The sequence below is a fragment of the Leptodactylus fuscus genome, chromosome 2 (assembly GCF_031893055.1).
Source record: "Leptodactylus fuscus isolate aLepFus1 chromosome 2, aLepFus1.hap2, whole genome shotgun sequence".
Taxonomy (NCBI): domain Eukaryota; kingdom Metazoa; phylum Chordata; class Amphibia; order Anura; family Leptodactylidae; genus Leptodactylus; species Leptodactylus fuscus.
In genome coordinates this window covers 147,203,458-147,227,514 of record NC_134266.1, presented here as the reverse complement: position 1 = coordinate 147,227,514, position 24,057 = coordinate 147,203,458, and the positions used below count along the sequence as shown (strand labels likewise).

At 40.3% G+C, this 24,057-nt stretch overlaps 1 protein-coding gene across 2 annotated transcripts in view; it reads left to right on the top strand.

Annotated features, from left to right (window-relative positions):
* DOC2B (double C2 domain beta) overlaps positions 1–24,057 on the top strand; it is a 528,819-nt gene that overhangs the window by 171,579 nt on the left and 333,183 nt on the right. For both annotated transcript variants that reach the window (XM_075264915.1, XM_075264914.1), the window contains exon 2: positions 23,591–23,670. In XM_075264915.1, the coding sequence (XP_075121016.1) occupies positions 23,591–23,670 (80 nt within the window). The remainder of the gene's footprint in view (positions 1–23,590; positions 23,671–24,057) is intronic.

Sequence of the window (24,057 nt, the reverse complement as noted above, 5' to 3'; positions counted from 1 at the left end):
CTTCACAGCACAGCCAATCGCGCTGTGCTGTGAGAGCCGGGAGGAACGTCCCCTCCGTCTGCTTACAGTACTCGTTCATAGACGAGCATTATCAGGGAGGGAGGGTGGTGTTCCTCCCGGCTCTCACAGCACAGAGCGATAGGCTGTGCTGTGAAGGACGTCTCTGGCTTACTGTCAGAAACGCCCTTCTGACCATAGAAGAGCTACGGTACCGGACCATAAGCTCTTCACACCGGGCACAGATCGGGAAAGCCGACAGTGTGCTGAACTCAGCGCACTGTCAGCTTTCCGGCAGTATATAGAACTGCCTGTGGGCAAAATGGTGAAAGGTCCTCTTTAAAGACAATATTGTCTTCAAATTATTAACTGTAAAGTACATAAATGTAGTAAAATTGTAATATCCAAAAGATTTTCCTTTCTGATGTCAGTGTACAAGAACAGCATGCTTACAACTCAACTCTCATAAAACTCTTCAAAACTGCTGAAAGTCACAGCAAAAAGAGTAACAAAGTATGTTCTCAATGGGGTAGATACAACAAATGAGCAATGAAGTGATTCCCGAAGACCAAGCAAATAAAGTTTCCAAATATCTAATGTAGATAACCGAACGGGCCCAAAGGACGCATCCCATCCACACATCTTATACAGGTTCTCTATAATGAGATAACAGTTTGTACACTTTTAATGCATGACTGGCTACAACATTACATACTGTATCTTAATGAATAAAATATTGTATTTATAAGTTCAGTATAATGGGAGAAAAATCTAACAGCTCCCTAGAAGTTACAGATCTTAATGTGATAAAGGTGGCACATTAACCTTGCCTTGTCACTTCAGCAGACAATGCATGTTGCATTACTCTTAACATTTTAGCAAATGTATCAGGAGTTTGTTCTAGTGAGTCATTTTATAGAATAGTGGGGGGAAAAAGTCTGCAGATTCAGCAGTATCAGTAGAACTGTTCACCTGTCCTTAACTTATCTTCTACACGTACATTTGCACCTGAGGTCTAATCTAACACCTGCCATATAGCACCATTTTACAGAAAATATCTGAATTTCATGGTTGTCTAATATGGGCCTTAAAGGGGTTGTCCACTTTCAGACCAGTATTGAGAGACCAATGTTATGGTTTGTATAATAATAAGTTGTAATAAGTTGTGCAACTTTACAATATACTTTCTGTATCAATTGCTTTTGGTTCTCTAGATTTCGGTTGCTGTCATTCATTCTGTTACTTCTAGGAGATAAAACTCTGACCATGGTCATGTGATTTACGGTCCATGGTCATGTGATGAGTACACAGGTGCCGCTCGTTATAGTCACAGCACAGTAATCAGGCATCTTCCTGGTAATCAGCTGTGCACCTGTGTGTCCATCACATGACCATGGACGGTAAATCACATGACCATGGTCAGAGTTTTATCTCCTAGAAGTAACCGAATGAATGACAACAAGCAGAGATCTAGAAAACCATGAGGAATAGATACAGAAAGTATATTGGAAAATTGTGTATCGTTTTATTGTATAAACAATAACATTTGTTTTTCAATATTGGTCTGAAAGTGGCCAACCCCTTTAAGGTGCCCTTACACATAAGAATGACATTGGCTGAACCCACTGATTTCTATGGGACCAGCCAACTATCTTATGTGTTCTAATAGAAGGTAAGTTGTCATAAGTGTTTACCAACAGCTTATTCCCCACCCCTATTTAGAACACAAGTAGAGCTAGTATGGTTATGGGTCTTATTATGCTAACAGCTATTCCTAGGGTATGGCTACAATTGGAAGGTGGAACTTAGTGATGCGATGACCAATAACACCCCCCCCCCCCCAAAAAAAAAAAAAAAAAAAAAAAGCTTAAGGTTATTAAAAAGCAACACATGAAGGCTGGTAATGCTTTGACACTGCTTTCTATTATCTCTGTAGTGTTTTTTTCTGAAAAAAGTCCTTAGCTGACTGAAATACTGCATTTATATGCCTAATGAAACTTCATTGACTTTTTCTCCACCAGTCTCTCCAGTTATCCTCAGAACGTTCCATTAGCCATGACTTTTTGGGCCTTGCTTTTCTGTGATGTGGTATAATAAATTATTTTTTTTAAAATCTTTATTATAATTAAAAAATAGAACATAGCCGAAATATCCATAACAATCTTGATAAACCTCCCCCCAGAAAACAAACAAAAAAGCACATATTTTAAAAGTGAAATTTTAGCCACTTATACCTACATTACAATTCCTTATTTCTGCTCTTCGATTGGGTTCTAATCTCTTCATAATAGTGAATAATTTGCTTTTCAGAATTTCATAATTCATTTGCTAATTACATTTTTCCACTATTGTACAATTGGTATTATATTAGATAACTAATATCTCTCCAGTAATTTTCGAGCAACAAAGGGCTTGAAGTATTACATTAATATATTGCTTTAGACATTTCAAGTCTTTAGTGTCCCCCAATAAATATAACCTAGGATAATACAACTTTCCAGTATTAAAGAAGTATTACAAAGCTTCTCCCAGTATCTATGGAATTTGGGACAGTTCCATGTTTAAGGATACCAATCTGCTAATGGACATTTTTGACAATTATCATCTATTTCTTTTCCAATTTTTTTTCCACATATCCTGAAGTAACGAAATCCTATTCCCTGATATCGACCTCCTTCTCTAAGTCAGATACCATTTATTGCTGTTTCTTACAGTAAAATAGCTCTTTAATATATAAACCCAAGTATAGCATTTAAAGGTTTTCCATATAATTCTTTTTCCTGCTGAGTCTATACTTTTATCCATGACATCAGTCATTCCCTTTTCCAATGAATTTCCAACTCTCTGAATCCAATAAGGAGTCATCATTAATTTAAATACATTTCCGATAGGAGAGTGGATATCACAAAACACAGGTGAAGTATCAGATAGTCCTCTTGTCTCATAACTGACCCTCCTTATCTTGAATGACCTATATCTATTTACAAGAACTGTATCAGTTCTTGACAATTATGTGTTTTTGAAAAACAAGAATACACCTTTTTATTAGGTTTTTAGCCCTCAATATATCGATCCAACCAAGTTCTTCCAATATCTTAGATCCACATATTTTATTTACCTCACACAGCCTGTCCAAGTCTGGATTAAGCACAGCAATAACAACTCCATGATTAAAAGAGGATAATCAGATTAGTCAAACAGTATATTATATATTAGCCCCAGTGTTTTTGTCGAAAAAATTGTGATTAGGGTTGAGCGATCGTGTTCGGAAAAGATCGGATTCCGATCGGCGATCGAGAAAATTTCACGATCGCCATCAGAATTCCAAACACAATCTTTTTATGTGGGATCGAGATCGGTGATTTTTCCCACAATGCATTGCTTAGACTTCACACTGAGTATACGCTGTATATTCAGTGTGAAGGCTCCACTGCAGTTCCATAGGAATGAATGGAAGCAGCCGACATACAGCCTTCATTCGAATAGAAGGCTAAACTAACTCTTTAGCAGCTACTTACCCCTAGAGATGGCTGCTCCAGTGCCCTCCTTCTTCTTCCCTCGCTGCCCCGCCTCCCAGGTTAGTGTTTAAAGCGCTAGGTAGGCGGGGCTTGTGGCTTAGAGTGTGGGGCGGGTACAGGGCGGGGAGACGTGACGTCTCTCCCCTCCCAGTACCCGCCCACACTCTCCTAACCTGGCAGGGAGGGGGCAGCGAAGGAAGAAAAGCAGAGTGGAGCAGCAGCGAGGCAAAGAATGAAGGCACGGGGCTCAGGACCAGCCATCTCTGGAGGTAAGTGGACACCAGGGGGTAGGATTGCTTTTAAAATCCAATCTCCGATTAATAAAAAAAAATCCCATTGACTTGCATTGGGATCGGAATTGGGATCGAGATCGGGTTTGAATGAAAAATTATCGGAAATCGGATTTTAAAATCGATCCTGAAAAGTCAATATTGGCTCAACCCTAATTGTGATTAATCAGATGAATGCACCTTATGTTGCAACCAATGCCATCTTACACCCCTTACATTTACCCCAAATAATTAAAAACCTCCCTTCCTAATCAACATGACATAATCAACTGTTGATCCAACATTTTTATGAATAATAATACTGGATCTTCTAGAAAATAAGGATTGAAAGACATGGAAACCCAGCCTAAGCCATGGTTTCTACAGATGTGAGACAGTGTCTCTTGCTAAGTGTGTTTTGTATTACATACAAATATCAGCCTTATAACTTTTAAGCAAATTAAAGACTGCCAACCATTTTAACTTATTCCTAAACCAAGTATGTTCCAACATAGTACTCTTAAACAATTTTTCTCTTTTGCATTTTATCTTAGAATTGGAAAAAAAATTAGAAATACATTCTGAGCTCCTATACTTGCTCACATACTTTATGACTCTTAGTACCATATTGAATAATATCCCTTAGGTCCCTCTATCTAGTGCAAACCACCCAACACCCCCTACATCTCTTTCTAAATATGTTAATCTAATAGTGAAATCCCTTATATGAGTCCTCCAGTGTGAAGGATCTTGCCTTACCAAGCCACTTGGCACACCCACAATCACCCTTCATTCCTTCCATTCACACCCCGTGAGTGTCTGAGTTCATAGGATAATATGAAGCGAGCTTTATACATTTTATGTATTTATTAATCTGAGTGGGTTGGTACTAGCCACTAACATATACAGAAATACATATCAGTGAAGTTCAAGCAAATATGTTTAAAAGCACAATATAATACAGAAAATAGAAATGGGAATAAAAGATAGAAAAGGAACAATACCAAAATGAGTTTGTAGTTTGGTTCACTGAGGTCTGACTCCTAGGCCTCAGGGTGCATTCTTAAGTCAGTCAAAGAGCATGTGTAAGCTACATGCTGTCCAGGAACAAAGAGCTCTTAGGCTTTACTGCTAAGCCTCAGGGCACTGGTTTAAGTCCACAGTACAAAATGCCCCACATCTTTCCAGGATCAGAGAGAGCTTCTTCCCCCAGGTGAAACTATATCTCTCTCTCTGTCTCCTCCTTGAAGGATGTCACTAGGAGGGGAAATCTCGCTCTCCATCTTGAAACCAAATAACTATGAACAGTCATAATTCCTCACCAGATGACCGTAGTGTCAGGCAAGGGGTATGATGGGGTTCATGGCGAGGCCCTATAATGTGGACACCAAGAATGACACCCAGTTCCTTTTGGCTAATGATATCAGTGTCTGGACCTTTCCCCTGCTCCTAACACTACCAAATTTGGACTGCAACTGTGCGCCTTCGTCTTGCACACCTGAGGAATTTATCAGTGTGACTGTAGAATTTCCTCCTAGGGAAAAATTATTGTAAAACCATATTTCCTTTGTAGTTTTGGCTACAGACACAAAGGCTGGTGTTTGTATAATCAAAGGTCTTTCCTGCCACCTTTTTGCAGGGACTGCCTACTGACATAATAAGTTTAGCACGCATATGCTAATGAGGCTAATGGTCAGTGAGTCTGTGCAGACCTTGCAACAACAAAAGGGTTTGATTGCAAACCAAAAATACCACATTCCTGAAGCCAAAAGAATTAATATGAACAAGGGGTAATACACAAAAAATTAAATACATGCCTGCAAGTACATAACTGGGCTCTCATCATCACATCCAGAGAAAAAAACAAGAGAACACACAATTAAAACAATTCCTTTTTCAGATTTCTACTCATTTCCAGTTTCTCTTAATACTATATATCAAGGCCTTTACTCTCCATTAAAACTTCCATTTCCTTTGAAGATCAAAGAATAAACTCTGTGTCCTGAAAAAAGATTTTAACTATTAACTGGATAAATCAAAGCATATTTTTTATTCTTTTCCTGAATCCAGCTACTGGAAGATTTCTACTGGAGTTTTTGGGTGCAGTAGTTGCTGGGTGCTGGGAAAGGGGAGGGGGTGTTTTGGTTGTTTGTCTGCCCCTTCCCTAAGCTTGAGGACTGAGTTTTTTTTCCCCCACTTTGAATTCAGCCTGGCTGAATATAGGGCATCTGCAGTGCTCCTATTAACCCCTTCCTGACGTAACAGGAGCACTGCAGATACCATATATGTATATTCAGTAGACCGGGCACTTTCAGACACAGGGATTTTTTTTTTTTTCATGACTCGAGTATAAGCCGAGGGGAGCTTTTTCAGCACAAAAACTGTGCTGAAAAACTTGGCTTATACTCGAGTATATAAAGTACATATAATTGACCTCGGTGGGGTACCTAATAACTTAAGCATTGCTGGGTCTCGATGAGCTTGCTCAATTTAAAATAAATAAATAGAAAAAGTTCACTTTTGAATGTTTTAAAAACCAGTTTTTCATAAATTTAGAACAGTTGTTTATGTTTTATTCCTTTCTACACGACCTAAATTTCCAGACTCATTGCCTAGTTATTTTGCCAGAAACCCATTGAATTTTCTTGCAGCGTTTGATAGCAATGTTCACACCTTAAGTTATATACTTTACAATCATTAGATATTTTCATTAAATATGTGCTATGATACACGGTATGTGTTATATTAGACCTAGGTCTCAGATGTGAATGCCTTCCATTGTGCTTCACCCAGGGTGTTTTGTTAACTGTTTTTAAATATTTCATTGTAAGAGGTTTTTTATTTGAGAATTTTATATCTTTTTCTTTTTACAGTTGTGGATGTAAATACAGTATTTTTTCTGAGCTAGAAAATGCATATCTCAAAACATTTAATTATAATATTTATGAAATTATAATAATTCTAAAGTTATTATTTTTTGTTATTTTATAAATCAGGATATATAGATGTGAAGTAAGTCACAAGCACAAATAGGTTGAATATCTTAGTCTGAAGAGCAGACTTCTAACTTAACCACAAGGCTGCTTTCCTCACAAGCTTTCAGATAGCCACAAGACAGAATGACGTCTGTTCCGAGCATGAAATAAATGGTCTGACATATTGTTTTAAACCAATTACTTATCTCATCCGATTAGCACAAAATGGCCTTATTCCCATGAAAGCAAAACAAAATTAGCCATAATGGCTAATCAAATCCATTGAGTGTGTGCTTTACATTACAGGCCTGGCCTTGCGTTCAGATTGGAAACTACAAAGTGTTCCAAATATTCCTCTGATAATTTCTATTTACAATTCTTGTGATTTATGCTTCTGTAATATAGAGTAGGTGTTTTAGCCTTCTGGCTAAAAGCTAATGGTGGAGACCTTGTACGATGATGAATGAACTAGCCTATAGGGCTATTTTTATTAGTAGTGACAGATACTTCCACATACATATTTCCTCTAAAATGTACCTCATTATTTTTGCTTGACAATTTTTAAAATTTATTTACATAAACCAATTTGGTGAACAGCTCCAGCATTACACATTAGTCACAAAGACAAGGAGAAAGTTTCAGTTTTGCAATGATCATTTTTTATGATCTTATTGGTTCTTTTCCACATAATATTCTCCATAATGCTGTCACTTAAAGGCCTTTAAAGAACTCAAAACCTTATGTGGGCATGGACTTGATACCTAAAGATTAATTGATGTAGTAAGAGACTGAGAAATTAGTAATGATATACTGTATATTTGTATATTCTGAGATGGTGGCCTCTATTAATTAACGGGTTTATCTATATCAACCGTATTAATTAGAAACAAATGTATAAAGCCAGTTGTACATGCAGGAGGAGATTTATTAAGACTGATGATTCTTACGACAGTCTTAATTCATTCCCTGCCAAGTGCATGACTCGCTAGAATTACTTAAGGGCTCTGGACTCTTACTAATTTTAGATCTACACTAGTCAGTGACTGGACTAGAATAAGTGGTATAACTCAGTCCAGTTTTCTGGTGTGAGTTATAGGCGGACGTCACTGTCCTGACCCAGCCAGATTCCTGCCCTGCTCACTGTCTAAAAATGTAGCAAGTGGGGCGCAGAGGTTGTGCACTAAATTTTAGCACGCTTTCAGCTTTTCAAGTATCTGCTCCCATTCCAGAGATATTGGTGCTGTTATCACTGCACTGTCAGAGGGATTAGTTCACAGCTCAGCATCATAGATGGGGGCCAAGGAAAGCTCCACTTACCGTACATTTCAGTATATGTAAGGTCCTCTTTAAAGGGGCTCTATCATTAGGAAAAATAATTTTTAACTAAGCACATATTTGCGTAGCCTTTAGAAAGGCTATGTCACTCGTACCGTTTGTATGTAAACTGCTTCAGTAGTTTTTGAATGAGACTGCTTTTAGTCACATGCTAATTAACCTCCAGCATGCACATGAAGTTCTCAGCGAGCACTCCTCTCTCTGCTGTGTGCTGTGTGTAGACACAGTGTGCTCGCTGAGAACTTCCTGTGCTTGCTGGAGGCTAATTAGCATATGATTAAAAATGGGCTCATTCAAAAACTACTGAGGCACTTTACATACAAAAGGTTTGAGTGGAAAAGCCTTTCTAAAGGCTATGCAAGTAAGTGCTTCGTTAAAAATGACTTTTCCCAATGATAGAGCCCCTTTAAGACACAGTATTGAGCATAACACAGTTTCTCTGTTAGATCTTTGTTTGCTGTATTTAAATGGAAACATTTTTGGTTACACCCAGAGACCAAAACCTGAAGCATGCTTGGATACAATAATATCAGGTGTAAGCAATGCTTTGTGAGCTAAACAGCCTGCACTCTCAATTGATGCAGTGAGTTCCAATAAACTAGTTACTGTAGCTCACACAGACTTAACTAAATATAATTGTATTCACTTTCCAGAGCAATACGTACAGGTTCACACCCTCTGGCAATCCCTGACAAAAAAAAAAACAGTGATGGAAAAGAGATGAAATGAAACACCATAGATCTTAGAAAGAGAAATAACTTTTCATTATAAAAAGACTAAGCTTTATTTGCATAAACTTTGAAATTCCCTGTAACTTCACATTTGGATCTCGCAATAAAGATTATGCTTGAGGGATGGCATAAAATTCACTTTCTGCAGAATAAGTACATTTAACTTTATAAAATTGTAAGTTATGCATTTGTTACGTACATATACTGTATACACATGGCCAGCCTTAGCTATTGTGATCTGTGTAGTTGCATAGGGTCCCAGACTGTAAAAGGCCATCTCCAAGGGCATTTCCATCTATGAATTCAATTGTGTCTGTGTCTTAAGATGTGGCACATAATTGCAGTGTTTCTAAGCACAATAAAACATGACTAGGTTACTTGCACCACCATTCAACACATTCTTTGTAGTACAGACGTAAACTGGGATTTTGTGGAATGGTGTCAGTAGAACCACCTCAGGATTAATGTTGGGAAGACCAAGAAGAATCCAGTGGACATCCAGGGGACATGCATTGAGATAATCAAGACCTATAAGTATCTGGGTGTGCTCCTCAATAATAAGCTGGACTGGGATGATCACCTGGATGTGCTGCACAGAAAGGGTCACAGCAGGCGCTACCTGCTCAGGAGGCTGAGGGCCTTTAGAGTCCAGGGGGCACTTCTTAGGGCCTTTTTCAACTCTATGGTAGCATCAGCCATCTTCTTCAGTGGCCTGCTGGGGGAGTAGCATACCAGCCAGGGACAGAAACAGACTTGACAGGCTGATTAAAAGGGCCAGCTCTGTCCTGGGGAGCCCCACATAGAGAACTAAATGATCCTGAGTCTTTCTTTTTTCTTCCTAGTTGCTATGACTACTAGTATATTCTCTATCTGCTATGAGCTTGCTATGCGCGACACGGCAAAATTAGCTCTGCCCACTTTTACATTGACTCCACCCATTCTCATTCATTTTTCATGTGCCCCACACAGTATAATTCCCCTACAGTCACCCTAACTTTATAATGTTCCCTTCCAAATGCCCCACAGTATTAAGTCCCTCTCCTCGTGTCCCAGTTTAAACTGGGAGAAACTAGAGGAGGAAATGAAACTGGAGCAGCTGGAGGGGGACATTAAACAGTGGGGGTAGTTAGAGAGGGACAATAAATTAATAGCAGCTGAAGTGAGACATTAAACTGGGGGCAACTAGAGGGGGACATTAAACTTGGGCAGTTGGAAAGGGACATTAAACCGTAGGGGTAGCTGGAGGGTGACATTAAACTGGGGGTAACTAGAGGAAAATAGGTCCGCCTTCAGTTACTCCCACAGTTTAATGTCCCCCTCCAGTTGTCCCCAGTTTAATGTCCCCCCTAATATCCCTCCAGTTTAAGTGTCCCCCTTCATCTACCCCTAGTTTCATGTCTCCCCTCCATTTGCCACCAATTTCATTTCTCCCCTCATCTCTGCCCCCAGTTTTATGTTTTCCCCTCCATCTCTGCCCCCAGTTTCATGTCCCCCTCCATCTTTGCCCCTAGTTTCATGTCATCTTCCGCCCTTCATCTGCCCCTAGTCTCATGGGCCCCCTTCATTATGTCCCCCCTCAATTTGCCCTCAAGGTTTAACATAAAAAACAGTGATACTCACCCTTCCCTTGCTCCCCTGCTGCTCTGTCTGCAGTCTCAGTCACAGAGTTGTAGGCACAATGTGAATGACGTCATCACGTTGCGCCTACATCATCAGGAGCCGAATGCAGATGAGTTGAAACCAGGACATACCTCCTGCTGACAGGTACTGCAAGACAGGACCCCAAGTCTGTGAATGTCCCGCAGAATTCAGGATGGTTGAGAGGTATGTATGATGCATTAGTTGGGCTGATATACTTGCAGTTTCACCTACACCCCCTGGGGGATAATATGCTGATATTAGACTGCACAGTATGTTGATATTGGACTACACATTGTGCATTTAGCACTTATTTGGGCTTGTAATACCTATAGTCCTTAGTCCACAACTATTATTACATAATAATATTACCTGAGATCGGTACTGTTACATACTGATGCTTCAATCTTGGACTACTATAATAATTCCTAATTATGTATGCACATTATGATATGGTTTCATTCTATGTATTGATCATTCACTCCAGATTTATAATATGAAATTCTGTATTCATACTTGATTACATCGATATATGATTTGTAACATCTGTAAGCCGATGGCTGGTCAGGTAATGGAGGGGGTGTACATCTCACCCAGACTACTAAGCCGGGTGAGATGAGAAAACTCCAGAAAGAATGTTTCTCAGAAGATAACTATTGTCTGCTGAGGGTTATTTCAGAGTTCCGGTTACTGGGTTGGATTTTTAGGAATGGCAGGTAGGTTGGTAGTGGGACCTGTCATTCCACCCCCCTCCAGTCCCCTTTTGGGGATGTTCCAGCAACGACTCAGCTGCAGAGAGCCTGCTCATCAAGGGAGGCTTAAGAAGTCAGCTCCAGCAGCAGACTGGGGGCAGAGCTTGGCTGGAGAGCAAACAGAGAGGTCATATTTTGGGAGCTGTGTCCGGAGTGATTCTACTGGCTTTTGGATTTCTGTTATTCTAGGTGAGGTAACCAATTCTATGTTTAGTTAGAGCCTAGCCTGGCAGGTATTTATTTTTGTATTGTTTCCTTTTGTTGCTGCACTACCTTTTTGAGTGAAAATAAACTCTACCTTTTTTTTGGATTAAAAGAAACTGGACTTGTGTGTCTATGCCACCCCACCTAGCAACCCCAGACCCTGACACATCATTAAGTAATTGTCAAACCCTGGCATTGTTGTGACCTCTGCCCCTTATTTTTTCTCTACCCCTATTATGTTTTTATCATAACTTTTAATCATGTTGTACTTGCCAATAAATTTATTACATTTATATAATTTTGTTGATTTCATTTTGATTTTAATGTAAGTGTGGGTTTCTTTCTTTTTCTGGCATTTTTGTAAAATAGTGATTCGTAGGTAGAAAACCCCCAAGGTTTTAGACTAACCCATCATTTTAGGAAAATTCAGAATGAACTCAGCTCTTCATGAACTAGTGCACTCATCCCTGGTGTCTGGATGTTGGAAGTGAATATTGTATGGTAAGGAGGTAGGAGCTGAAGTCTGAGGCATTATTTTTTTGTAATCAGGGGTCAATGTGGGAGTTACTTTACTCAGCGGGAACAATGTTACATAAATTTATTCAGGGGGCATAGCAGGGGCATTGTTTTTTATAATCAATGAGTACTCTAGAGGCATTATCTTATTCATAGGGCACAGTTGGGGCATTTTCTCGATTAGGGCACAATGTGGGCAATTTTTATGCAAGGGATACAATGAAGGCCTTTTTTTAAAAAAGAGAAACTGCAGACATTTTTTTTAATCTGTTATATCGTAGGAGCGTAGGAGCATAGGTTTTTTCAGGGGGGAACATTATGGGGATAGGCAGCAAAAGTGAGCAGCCATAGACAGAAGTTAGCTTATTATTAATATTGAATGACTCATAGCTAAAAGAACATCAGAAAAATGAAGGTCCTTTTTTAACTCTTTCTTCACATGAAAGAAAATGGTAAGAACTACAACTCATTTCATCTTCCATATGGCCAGGTCAGTGGAAAAATTTTAAAAAAAGTTATGACTCTTGGAATTCAATGATGAAATGTGCCTGAGGAGCATTTTGTGAGAGCCCTCCATGACAAACTTGGTACTTTATATGGCAAATGTTACTTACCTTCTCTGTGTTTGTGTTTCGTTGTCCCATCAATTATGTGACGCACGAAGGTAAAGCAATTACACAGATGTTCAGAGGATGCAGTCTGAATACTGGAATAGTAACAGCTGAAGGTTGTTCTTACACTTTTAAAGTAAATTTAACTCCATTATCTGCTTTTTTCAGATGACAAAATATGGAAAGAAACATATTATTAGACTTGCTTTAGCCTTACCTGCAGCTTCTGTGCAGCGACGGATAAAGCTGTTAGAGTAAATGCTAAATGAATTGCTTTACATTAAAAGTGGCATTCTAGAAAAAAAAAAGTATGAAATATGCTCTGCAGTATGTTAAAAAAAATATTATTTAGTTGGTTTGGGGTTTTTTGTGTTTAATATTTCACTTCTATGGTGAAAGATAATTGCTTGAACTATTATGCTCAAAGTCTGAGTGTTGAACTACTGTTAGATTCTGACAGCACTTTGTTGTTTTTAAAAGATTTTGGTTGATTTCAGACGAACAAAATAACCTACATCCTAAAGGCTCATTCACATCTGTGCCCCGGTCTCCATTTTGAAGGGTTCCGTTTCCTGCCCGAAACTGGACAGAGACGGAACCCTGCAGTCATTTTTCAAACCAATTCATTTGATTGGGTTTGGAAAGTGTCCGGTCGTGAGCGCCACGGAAAGCACAAAACTCTCACCGGCGCTCACAGCCGGACACGGTCTGCCAGATTTCAATGGGTAGTGCTCATATGCCGGTACCCACTCAAGTCAATGGGAGCTGGTTTTTACGCACTCATGCTGAACGACTTTTACATTCAGAATGAGCGGAGTGTATACTTCGTGTGAAGGCTCCCTAACAAGACTATGTCTCCTTAATAAAAATAAGGATTTCAGATGGAGAGGAACCAATCTTTGTTTTTTTTAACATTGAAGCCCAGGGAAAACGGATTACAAATGGATTACAAACAGATAGCGATCAGTTTGTGTCCATTTTGCAATCTGTTTTTTCCTCTGTGCATGCTCAAAATGAAAAAGAGGAAGAAAAAAATGGATTGGTCAAAACTGGAAACAAATGCATTACAAATGGACGCAAACTGACACAAACGGTCAGTTTTTTTGAACGGATACCCATTGACTAATCCATCTTAAAAAATGGATTTGGTTATCCACTGTGTGAGGGCGGGTTCACATCTACGCCCCAGTCTCCGCTTTCAGGTTTCCGTCTTCTGCCGACAGGAGATGGAAACCCAGCAGACAGTGTTCGGTTGTGAGCTCCTGTGAATGTTTTGTGGTCTCCGCGGCAAAACCGTTTTTTTTTAACCAGACACAAAGTCCTGCATGTCCAACTTTGTGTCCAGTTAAAAAAAAAAATGGTTTCGCCGAGGAGACCACAAAACGCTCACAGGCGCTCATGGGGGGACACTTTGCAAACCCATTCAAATGAATGGGTTTGAAAAGTGACTGCCGGTTTCTGTCTCCTGTCCAGTTTCTCAGGCAGAAGACAGAAACCTGAAAGCGGAGACTGGGGTGGAGATGTGAACCTGCTGTAACCGTTTGGAATCCTTTTTGTACCAAGCCATTTTTCTCTTAAAATGGTTTCCAAGTGGATAGATGCCAGACACAGATGTGAACCCAGCCTTAGATAGCTATGTTCATGGAAATATAAAAAAGTTACTAGACTATCAGTTATTAAAGCATAACAAAAACTACATTTGATCTTCTATAATGGTTCTGACCCACAGAACATAGGTAACATGTTTTTTTTTTTATCAAACAATGAATATATAGATAAATAGTTAGATCATTAAGATCAGTCCTGATATTTTTCTTATATTCATTAGTATAATTTTAATTTCATAAATTATATTTTAATTGGCTTACTGTGAGCTAACAGAAAAAAAAATTAGGACATATTTTGTTTATTTCCCCTTTTTCCTGAGAAGCTACATCTACATGTCTAGCAAGTCACAAAAAAATTTGTTAAAATTAGGCTGTGCTAAGTTGCACCAAAATTTGACTAAGATACACCAACTTTATGCCAGAGTCTAGTTGTAACCACAATAGTAACACTGGGCCACTATATTGATTGTTTATTTGGCTTCCTATCAAATTGGACCTAATGAACTTGTATTTGGCAAGGGAAATTAGATTATGTTTGCGGACAATGTATAATATAAGCAATGCAAAATACAGTCACACTTTATAAGCATCAAGAACAACTTGGCTGGCAATACACTGTTACTGATATCAGTTACATATGTGTTTCATTTTTATTACATTATCCCTGGTGGTTGACTATTAGCTCCTAAATTGTATTTGCTGACCAAATTTACAGTTTAAGGATGAGGCCCCATGTTGCGTAAACGCAGCTTTTCTGTTGCATTTTTCTTTTAATTCAAAGTCAAGAATAACTTCAAAAGGAATGGGAAATCTATAGGAAGTTATTATACTTCTACGTTCTGCTCAATCCACTCCTGGCTTTGGCTCAAAAAACCATAACAAAATCTGCAACAAAAAAAGGCTGCATTTCTGCAACATGAAGCGTTAGCCTAAAGGGGTTGTGACTGGTTTACAACTAATGCTCTATCCACATCACTAGTACACTATTTGTGGTAATATATTGTTCCCATTCACTGCAGTCTTTTTCTACTTGTTTGAATAACCAAACTTTAACAGTAGATTGTATGTAGTTTTGAAAGCAACATTGGGGCAGTTTGTTTCTACTAAAACACTAAAATAATGTGAAATAGGAAAATGGTAGGTTGAATAGGAGACAGGATAAAAAAATGCACAAATTGGTAGTGTGCCACATGGCTAAAACCTGCATTTTTTTTCTTTTAACTAATTTTTATTGAACATTTTTATAAATTTTACAGACAAAACTAAACAAGTCACGTCAGAGCATAAATCAATAGACAAGTGGTACAAACTGAAAGGTGAGGGAGTAGAAGGGAGGGGAGGGAAGGAAAAGGAGAAAAGGGAAGGAGTCAGATACTGTGCAGAATACAATACAAATCCCAGGATGACCACACAGCGTTTAAGGCGTCCATTGTGTGATTGAGGGAGGCAGTCAGGTATTCCATACTGCGAACATCCTTCATCCTAGCGATGAGGTCTGGGCCAAAGGGAGGGGAGCTCCTCTTCCAGTGAAGAGCAATAAGCATTTTAGCAGCCGTACATAAGTACAAAAACAGCTTAGAGGTCTGCTTGCCCCAATGTTTAGGGAGGAGGTTGAGTAAGTAGATAAGGGGGGTCCAGCAGAATACCTACAATGAAGAGGGCATCCAAGAGGGACTGAACTTCCAGCCAAAAGGGGCGAATACTTGAGCAGTCCCCCAAAAATATGGCACAGTGAACCCACTTCTGTCTGACAACACCAACATTGGGGGCGGGGATACTGGGGTTGAGGGAGTGAAACAGGGTAGGGGTATGGTACCAATACTTGAGCAATTTGTATTGGGTCTCATGGAATGAAATGCAAATAGAGGATTTAGCCACACCAAATAATTTGCCACTGTGCAGGTGAATTCTGCCTATTCAGGGCCCCAGACTACTTAATCATGTACCCGTGAGAAACAAGGGGCTGTCCTCCAGAAGAGGAGAGAAGCCTGTAAATGTTTGATATCAAGCCAACCGTGGAGGTACCCGCTCGACACACCCTCTCAAAGTAGGTAATGATACCTTCAGGGAGCCAAATTGAGAAGACACAAAATGGACAATCTGCTGGTAATGGAGCCACTCAGAGGCAGGCAAGTGTAGCACAGAGGTGAAGTAGTCAAGGGGTCTGTGCTCCAGGGTCAGCGGGTCCACAATACTATGGCTCTTTGATGTGCTGGCATCATACTACTCATATGCGTGATGAAATCCTAATATCTCATCTGAATTTAAAATGGCTTCACAGGTGCAACAAGATATAAAGGAACAAACTTATCTGTAAAGTAATTAAAGCGAAGCTCCAGCTTTCGTGAACATTAATTACATAGTCAACAAATGTTCTAAGTAGTACATTTGTAATTTATCTTCATTACCATTCTGCTGTTTCCTATTATTTTAGTGTTTTTAGTAGAAACAAAGTATCCCAGTGCTACCTTCAAAACCATGCACAATTTGCTGTTAAAGGATTTGTTTAAATAGAATAAGATAAAGCTTTAATAAGATGCACCAGCAGATGCTTTCTGCTAAATCGAAACGTGTAATACACAGTGCTGTAAAAATGTATTTGCAAAATATTTGATCATCAGACAAAGATAACCCGAGTAAATCCAAAAATCAGTTTTTTCAAATTATGATTTCATTTATCCAAAATATCCTGGCCCTATGTGAAAAAAGAATTGCACCACATGAATTAACTGTGATTAATCACATTTTTGGAAAACAAGTTCAATTTCATTAACCCTACCCAGGCTTTATTACTGCCAGACCTGTAGAATCAAGAAATCGCTTAATTAGAACCTTCTGACAACTTTAAGTAGGCTAAAAGATCTCACAAAGCAGCACATTATGCCATGATCTGAAGAAATTCAAGAACAGTGGAGAAACAAAGTCAATAACATCTATCAATCTGGAAAAAGTTACAAAAACATTTCTAAGGCTTTGGGACTTCAGCAAACCACAGTGAGGAGAAAACATGGAACAACGGTAAACCCTCCCAGGAGTCATCAATGGCTCATCCGGGAGGTCACAAAAGAACCCAGAACCCTCGCTTGCCTCAGTTAAAGTCAGTGTTCATGATTCAACAATAAGACATAGACGGAGGTTGAATACAAAAACCACTGCTGACCAAAAATAACGCTGCTGAGTCAAAAATGAAGATTGAAAAATACTTCCAGCAGGACCGGGTTAAATATATTATGCGCAATACATTCAGCTATGAAGTGTGTTCACGTACAGTAGGTAAAAGGCAATGCTAGCTATTCTTTCATCCTGGTGTAAAGTGTATGTTTAGCACCATGTTATTATTTAGCACGTTGAAGAACCTGTGTATTGTAGTTATTACAGTTAAGTATCCTGTACTGTCATATTCCAGATGCATTTTTTCCATAATATGAAGTCCTAGCTCTATCGTACCCCTGTGTACCATGTATCTTCAATTTCCTGTGATATTGATGTGAAAAAATCATGTTAATTTACAATGCATGCTGTACAAATTGCTGTCACCAATGGCATTCCTTGTCCATAGGAATACTATCTTTCCCAACATATATTATTTCATCCTTTTTGGTTAATTAAGCACTATCTGTGTCCTTTAATAAATTACTAGTAAAAAGAGCAGTGGACATTGAAGAGGAGGGAGTTATCCCGCTAGTAGCCACAAAATTGTTGTACTTCCTGAGAATGAAGTTGGAGTTTTTGATTATTTAGCTAGCTTATCTCAGTCATAGAAAGGTAGTGAGTGAGGCTTCTGTGTGTTCATCCTCCTCCTCCATAACATGTAATTTACTGCATGGCCCTTCTGGACTGTCAACCGTGATTCTATCACATACTTCAGCTTACACAGATTCCTAGTGATATGGCACCTGCCGAGCAATCTATTTCTCCTAATCAAAGTAGTCGTCCTCCTCTTTTTGATGAGCCTGATGAGAACAGTCAGCATGGTGTGCAAGCAGGGAAAAGAAGACGTGTTGACTGTTGTTGATGGAGGTAGCAGGTGTGCTACGATTACTACTGATAGTCATTCTGGTAGGGGAGCTAGGGGGATATCTGGAGGTGGGAATTCTGACTCTGTGCATGGCCATGATAATGTGAAAAAAGCGAGAAAGATGATAATAATGACATTTCCAATGATGATTCTCTCACAGATAGGACCTGGTAACCTGGTCAGGGTGACAGGATAACATCAAATGAAGAGGGTGGTGACAGTGGTGATAGTAATGATTCAAACCATTGTGCAGGCCCAACATCCAAAAAGTTTACCAAGGACAGATCTGTAGGAACATCTCACTCATGGTGGTAGTGGCAGACATGTTTCCTCTGCTGCTAGTAGCAGCAACTACATGTGGTTATTTCCCATTTGGTATTTTTTGTACATTGACAAAGAATAAATCCATGATGAAGTGCAAGATCTACAAGCAGAAACTTAGCAGTTGCTGTGCAGGAAAATATGTAAGAACAACATCTCTATGTACTCACCTGAAAAGGCATCAAATTGACTTTGCAGTGGTACTGGCAGGGGAAGTAAGCATGGAGTTTCTCCTATTCCTCTCCATGATCACCATTATCATCTACTGGCTACTGGCGGTGCAGTTGCCGCCATACCACTTAGTGGATTCCATTACATTTTGCCAACTTAATGGGGAATACTGAGCCGCCATTATCTCTCTAGGAAAGTTGCTCCTGCTCTGGGGAAAGGTGCGTGCCAGTGTCACTACATGGAGCAGCAATCATTGACAATGACAATAGCTAGCTGTCATGGCCCACTGGGTCAGTGTTTTGAATGCAGCAAGGCCGGTTGCTAGTTCCACACTGTGCAGACCCAGTTCTAACAACATGCAGGGCACATCCACCTCCTTTGGATCCTCCTGTCTGGACCATTTCCTGACACAATCTTCACAAGGGCAAAATATTGCTTCCACTCCTCTTCTTCCTCCTCCACCTTTGTGTCATAGGTTAAAGGTGAAACCCTACTATGCAGTTTTGCAATTAATGAGCCTGGATCAGCCAGCTTCTGGAGTCCTGCTTCTTAAATCAGAGTTATCCTCAACATATTTTGAGAGAAGCAAATAGGTATGCATCATCTTGGGATCGGTAGGATTTCCTGATACCTCACAGACGCAAGGATCCAGGCAAACACCTTATAGGCACCTTTGATTGAGACTACAATGAGGTGATGAACAACTTACATACCTTTTGGAACATCTTGAGGCAGGACCCAGACATGCAAATAGTCTCCCCCTCTCCTTTGGTGTCTTACCGCAGGGGATGGAATCTGAGGGATCGACCTATGCAGTCACCCTGCCACACTAAGATCCTGTACATCATTGCTGGGTAGCAATTGTCCTCCAGGCACCTTTAAATGTGATGCTTGTAGAGCATGTAAATTTACCTTCAAAGGGAAACAAATGCTCTCTGCATCCACAGGAATTCCCTATTTAATTGGAGTATTTATCACTTGCTGTACTGAGGGATCATTGTATGTTACATCTTGTTCCTGACCGCTCAATTATGTAGGCAAAACTAAGAGAGAACTTCAACAACACATTCTAGAACACATTGGATATATCATAGGAAAGGAGGATAGACCAATCACTACACACATCTGTGGGATTGCTAAGGTTACAAAAGCATAAATCACCTCGAGGGGGGCTGGGGCTGGGATAGCGTAATTTTACAAAAAAAATGGCCCAATGGATATTCTGGTTGGACTCAAGGGCCTAAATGACATGATCTCCTATGTACTATTTATCTCACATGAATAGTTCAGTTTGCACTGTTTTCAAATCATATCATATCATCTATATTGTAATAATACTTTCATCAACCTTGGTGTATATACTACCGTATATATGAGCGGGTACTAGTAATATAGATCATGATCTATGTTTTCCTGATGGGTCCGCATCAATGCCTTATGTCACCTCTATTTTATAATTTTATCAGTCTTATGGTTTCACCTTAATTATCTCTATATAGTCTCCTTTTATTGTGCACTTTCACCACTTAGTTACAGCCTTTGTTTATTTTTTGGTTGGTTTACACTGTTCGCATGATCTCCAATCATCAGTGAGACATGCATGAATTTCTGGTTGTATTGTGATAACACCATGATCCATTGTAGTAACGGTGATACCCATTATGTTTCATCTATTTATATATACCCAAATTTACATCCTTATTCTATGTACTCTATCCATCTTTTATCATCATTAGAGATGAGCGAACACTAAAATGTTCGAGGTTCGAAATTCGATTCGAACAGCCGCTCACTGTTCGAGTGTTCGAATGGGTTTCGAACCCCATTATAGTCTATGGGGAACATAAACTCGTTAAGGGGGAAACCCAAATTCGTGTCTGGAGGGTCACCAAGTCCACTATGACACCCCAGGAAATGATACCAACACCCTGGAATGACACTGGGACAGCAGGGGAAGCATGTCTGGGGGCATAAAAGTCACTTTATTTCATGGAAATCCCTGTCAGTTTGCGATTTTCGCAAGCTAACTTTTCCCCATAGAAATGCATTGGCCAGTGCTGATTGGCCAGAGTATGGAACTCGACCAATCAGCGCTGGCTCTGCTGGAGGAGGCGGAGTCTAAGATCGCTCCACACCAGTCTCCATTCAGGTCCGACCTTAGACTCCGCCTCCTCCGGCAGAGCCAGCGCTGATTGGCCGAAGGCTGGCCAATGCATTCCTATGCGAATGCAGAGACTTAGCAGTGCTGAGTCAGTTTTGCTCAACTACACATCTGATGCACACTCGGCACTGCTACATCAGATGTAGCAATCTGATGTAGCAGAGCCGAGGGTGCACTAGAACCCCTGTGCAAACTCAGTTCACGCTAATAGAATGCATTGGCCAGCGCTGATTGGCCAATGCATTCTATTAGCCCGATGAAGTAGAGCTGAATGTGTGTGCTAAGCACACACATTCAGCTCTACTTCATCGGGCTAATAGAATGCATTGGCCAGCGCTGATTGGCCAGAGTACAGAATTCGGCCAATCAGCGCTGGCTCTGCTGGAGGAGGCGGAGTCTAAGATCGCTCCACACCAGTCTCCATTCAGGTCCGACCTTAGACTCCGCCTCCTCCAGCAGAGCCAGCGCTGATTGGCCGAATTCCGTACTCTGGCCAATCAGCACTGGCTAATGCATTGTATTGGCGTGATGAAGCAGTGCTGAATGTGTGTGCTTAGCACACACATTCAGCTCTACTTCATCGGGCTAATAGAATGCATTGGCCAGCGCTGATTGGCCAGAGTACGGAATTCGGCCAATCAGCGCTGGCTCTGCTGGAGGAGGCGGAGTCTAAGATCGCTCCACACCAGTCTCCATTCAGGTTCGACCTTAGACTCCACCTCCTCCAGCAGAGCCAGCGCTGATTGGCCGAATTCCGTACTCTGGCCAATCAGCGCTGGCCAATGCATTCTATTAGCCCGATGAAGCACACATTCAGCACTGCTTCATCACGCCAATACAATGCATTAGCCAGTGCTGATTGGCCAGAGTACGGAATTCGGCCAATCAGCGCTGGCTCTGCTGGAGGAGGCGGAGTCTAAGGTCGGACCTGAATGGAGACTGGTGTGGAGCGATCTTAGACTCCGCCTCCTCCAGCAGAGCCAGCGCTGATTGGCCGAATTCCGTACTCTGGCCAATCAGCGCTGGCCAATGCATTCTATTAGCCCGATGAAGTAGAGCTGAATGTGTGTGCTTAGCACACACATTCAGCTCTACTTCATCGGGCTAATAGAATGCATTGGCCAATCAGCGCTGGCCAATGCATTCTATTAGCTTGATGAAGCAGAGTGTGCACAAGGGTTCAAGCGCACCCTCGGCTCTGATGTAGCAGAGCCGAGGGTGCACAAGGGTTCAAGTGCACCCTCGGCTCTCCTACATCAGAGCCGAGGGTGCGCTTGAACCCTTGTGCACACTCTGCTTCATCAAGCTATTAGAATGCATTGGCCAGCACTGATTGGCCAGAGTACGGAATTCGGCCAATCAGCGCTGGCCAATGCATCCCTATGGGAAAAAGTTTATCTCACAAAAATCACAATTACACACCCGATAGAGCCCCAAAAAGTTATTTTTAATAACATTCCCCCCTAAATAAAGGTTATCCCTAGCTATCCCTGCCTGTACAGCTATCCCTGTCTCATAGTCACAAAGTTCACATTCTCATATGACCCGGATTTGAAATCCACTATTCGTCTAAAATGGAGGTCACCTGATTTCGGCAGCCAATGACTTTTTCCAATTTTTTTCAATGCCCCCGGTGTCGTAGTTCCTGTCCCACCTCCCCTGCGCTGTTATTGGTGCAAAAAAGGCGCCAGGGAAGGTGGGAGGGGAATTGAATTTTGGCGCACTTTACCACGCGGTGTTCGATTCGATTCGAACATGGCGAACACCCTGATATCCGATCGAACATGTGTTCGATAGAACACTGTTCGCTCATCTCTAATCATCATCCAATGTTTCTGGAGATCTCACCATACAATATCATATTTATGTTGCGATTTATTTTGCATTGACACTCATAATCTATGGTATCCATGATGCCATCGCCAAGCTTCTGATGATACCCATACACATGGGAGTCACCGTGAGTTGTGATTGGCTCCCATGATTGACATCATTGCAGAGAGGCGGAGCGTTAGGTTTCAGCTCGGCTATAGAAAGCTGAGCTGTGTGACTGTGCTGCGTTAGCTATTCTAAGTACCGAAGCACACCATCAGGGCTCCAGGAAATGCACTTTTTACTGCAGTATTTTCTCTTCTGTATTCTCAAATCTGTTTATGTCATTATCTGCTCCTGATGAACCCTTACTTAGTGGGGGAAACGCGTTGAGCTCTGACCAACAGTGACATGGATAGTTGTTTCTACTATCATCTAATTCTACTGGGGCTTTAGCTGTGTCAGACTTATTCTCTTTGATTGGGGATTTCATCAAATCTTACTAATGCAGTGGTAGCCCTGCTGTTACAACAATATCAGAAACATACTAATACACATTGACCTAAATTAGCACCTGATAACACTAGACCTATGGTGTTAATAGATCTTACCACTGAAAGTTGGGGATACATCATCTGTGTGTTCATCACATGACCATGGAACGTATATCACATGACCATGATCTGAATTTCATTCACGAGGGGTAAGCAAGCAGAGATCTAGAAAACTGTGAGGAATTGATAGAGAAAGTATATTGGAAAATTGTAGAGCTTTTTATTATACAAACAATAACATTTATCTCTTAATATTGGTCTGAAAGTGGCCAACCCTTTTAAATCATATATAATAGAAATGTCTGTTTTTTAGAGCATGTCTACATGTTTGAATATTTACTTCTAAGTAGATTGTAGAATTTAGCAAAGGATAACTGTATTTTTTTCTCCTCTCTTCCAGCGACCCTGGGGACATTGGACTTTAGCTTGCTGTATGATCATGAAAACAATGCTCTGCACTGTACAATCAATAGAGCCAAGGTATGTTCCTGTCTGCTTTACATGCAACATCCATTGCACATATCCTCAGGATGTAGTCCTCAATTAACCTTCACGTACTGTCAATTGAGACTGCTCTTCTTCTTCCAGCCCTTGCCAGTGTCTTACATATAGTACTACATGGACTAATCTTAAAGACTCTTCATATTATTTCAACTTAATACATTAATTTGTGCTAACTTTTAACTATATCAACACAGATCGCTCAGTCATATGCTCAAAGGAATAAGTGAATATGTTTTAAGATATATATATATATATATATATATATATATATATATATATATATATATTTGTGTGATCTGATTATACGATTATACAATGAGTAATCTTGCCACAGGCAATTTTTGGCAATGTATCTCTTGGTAA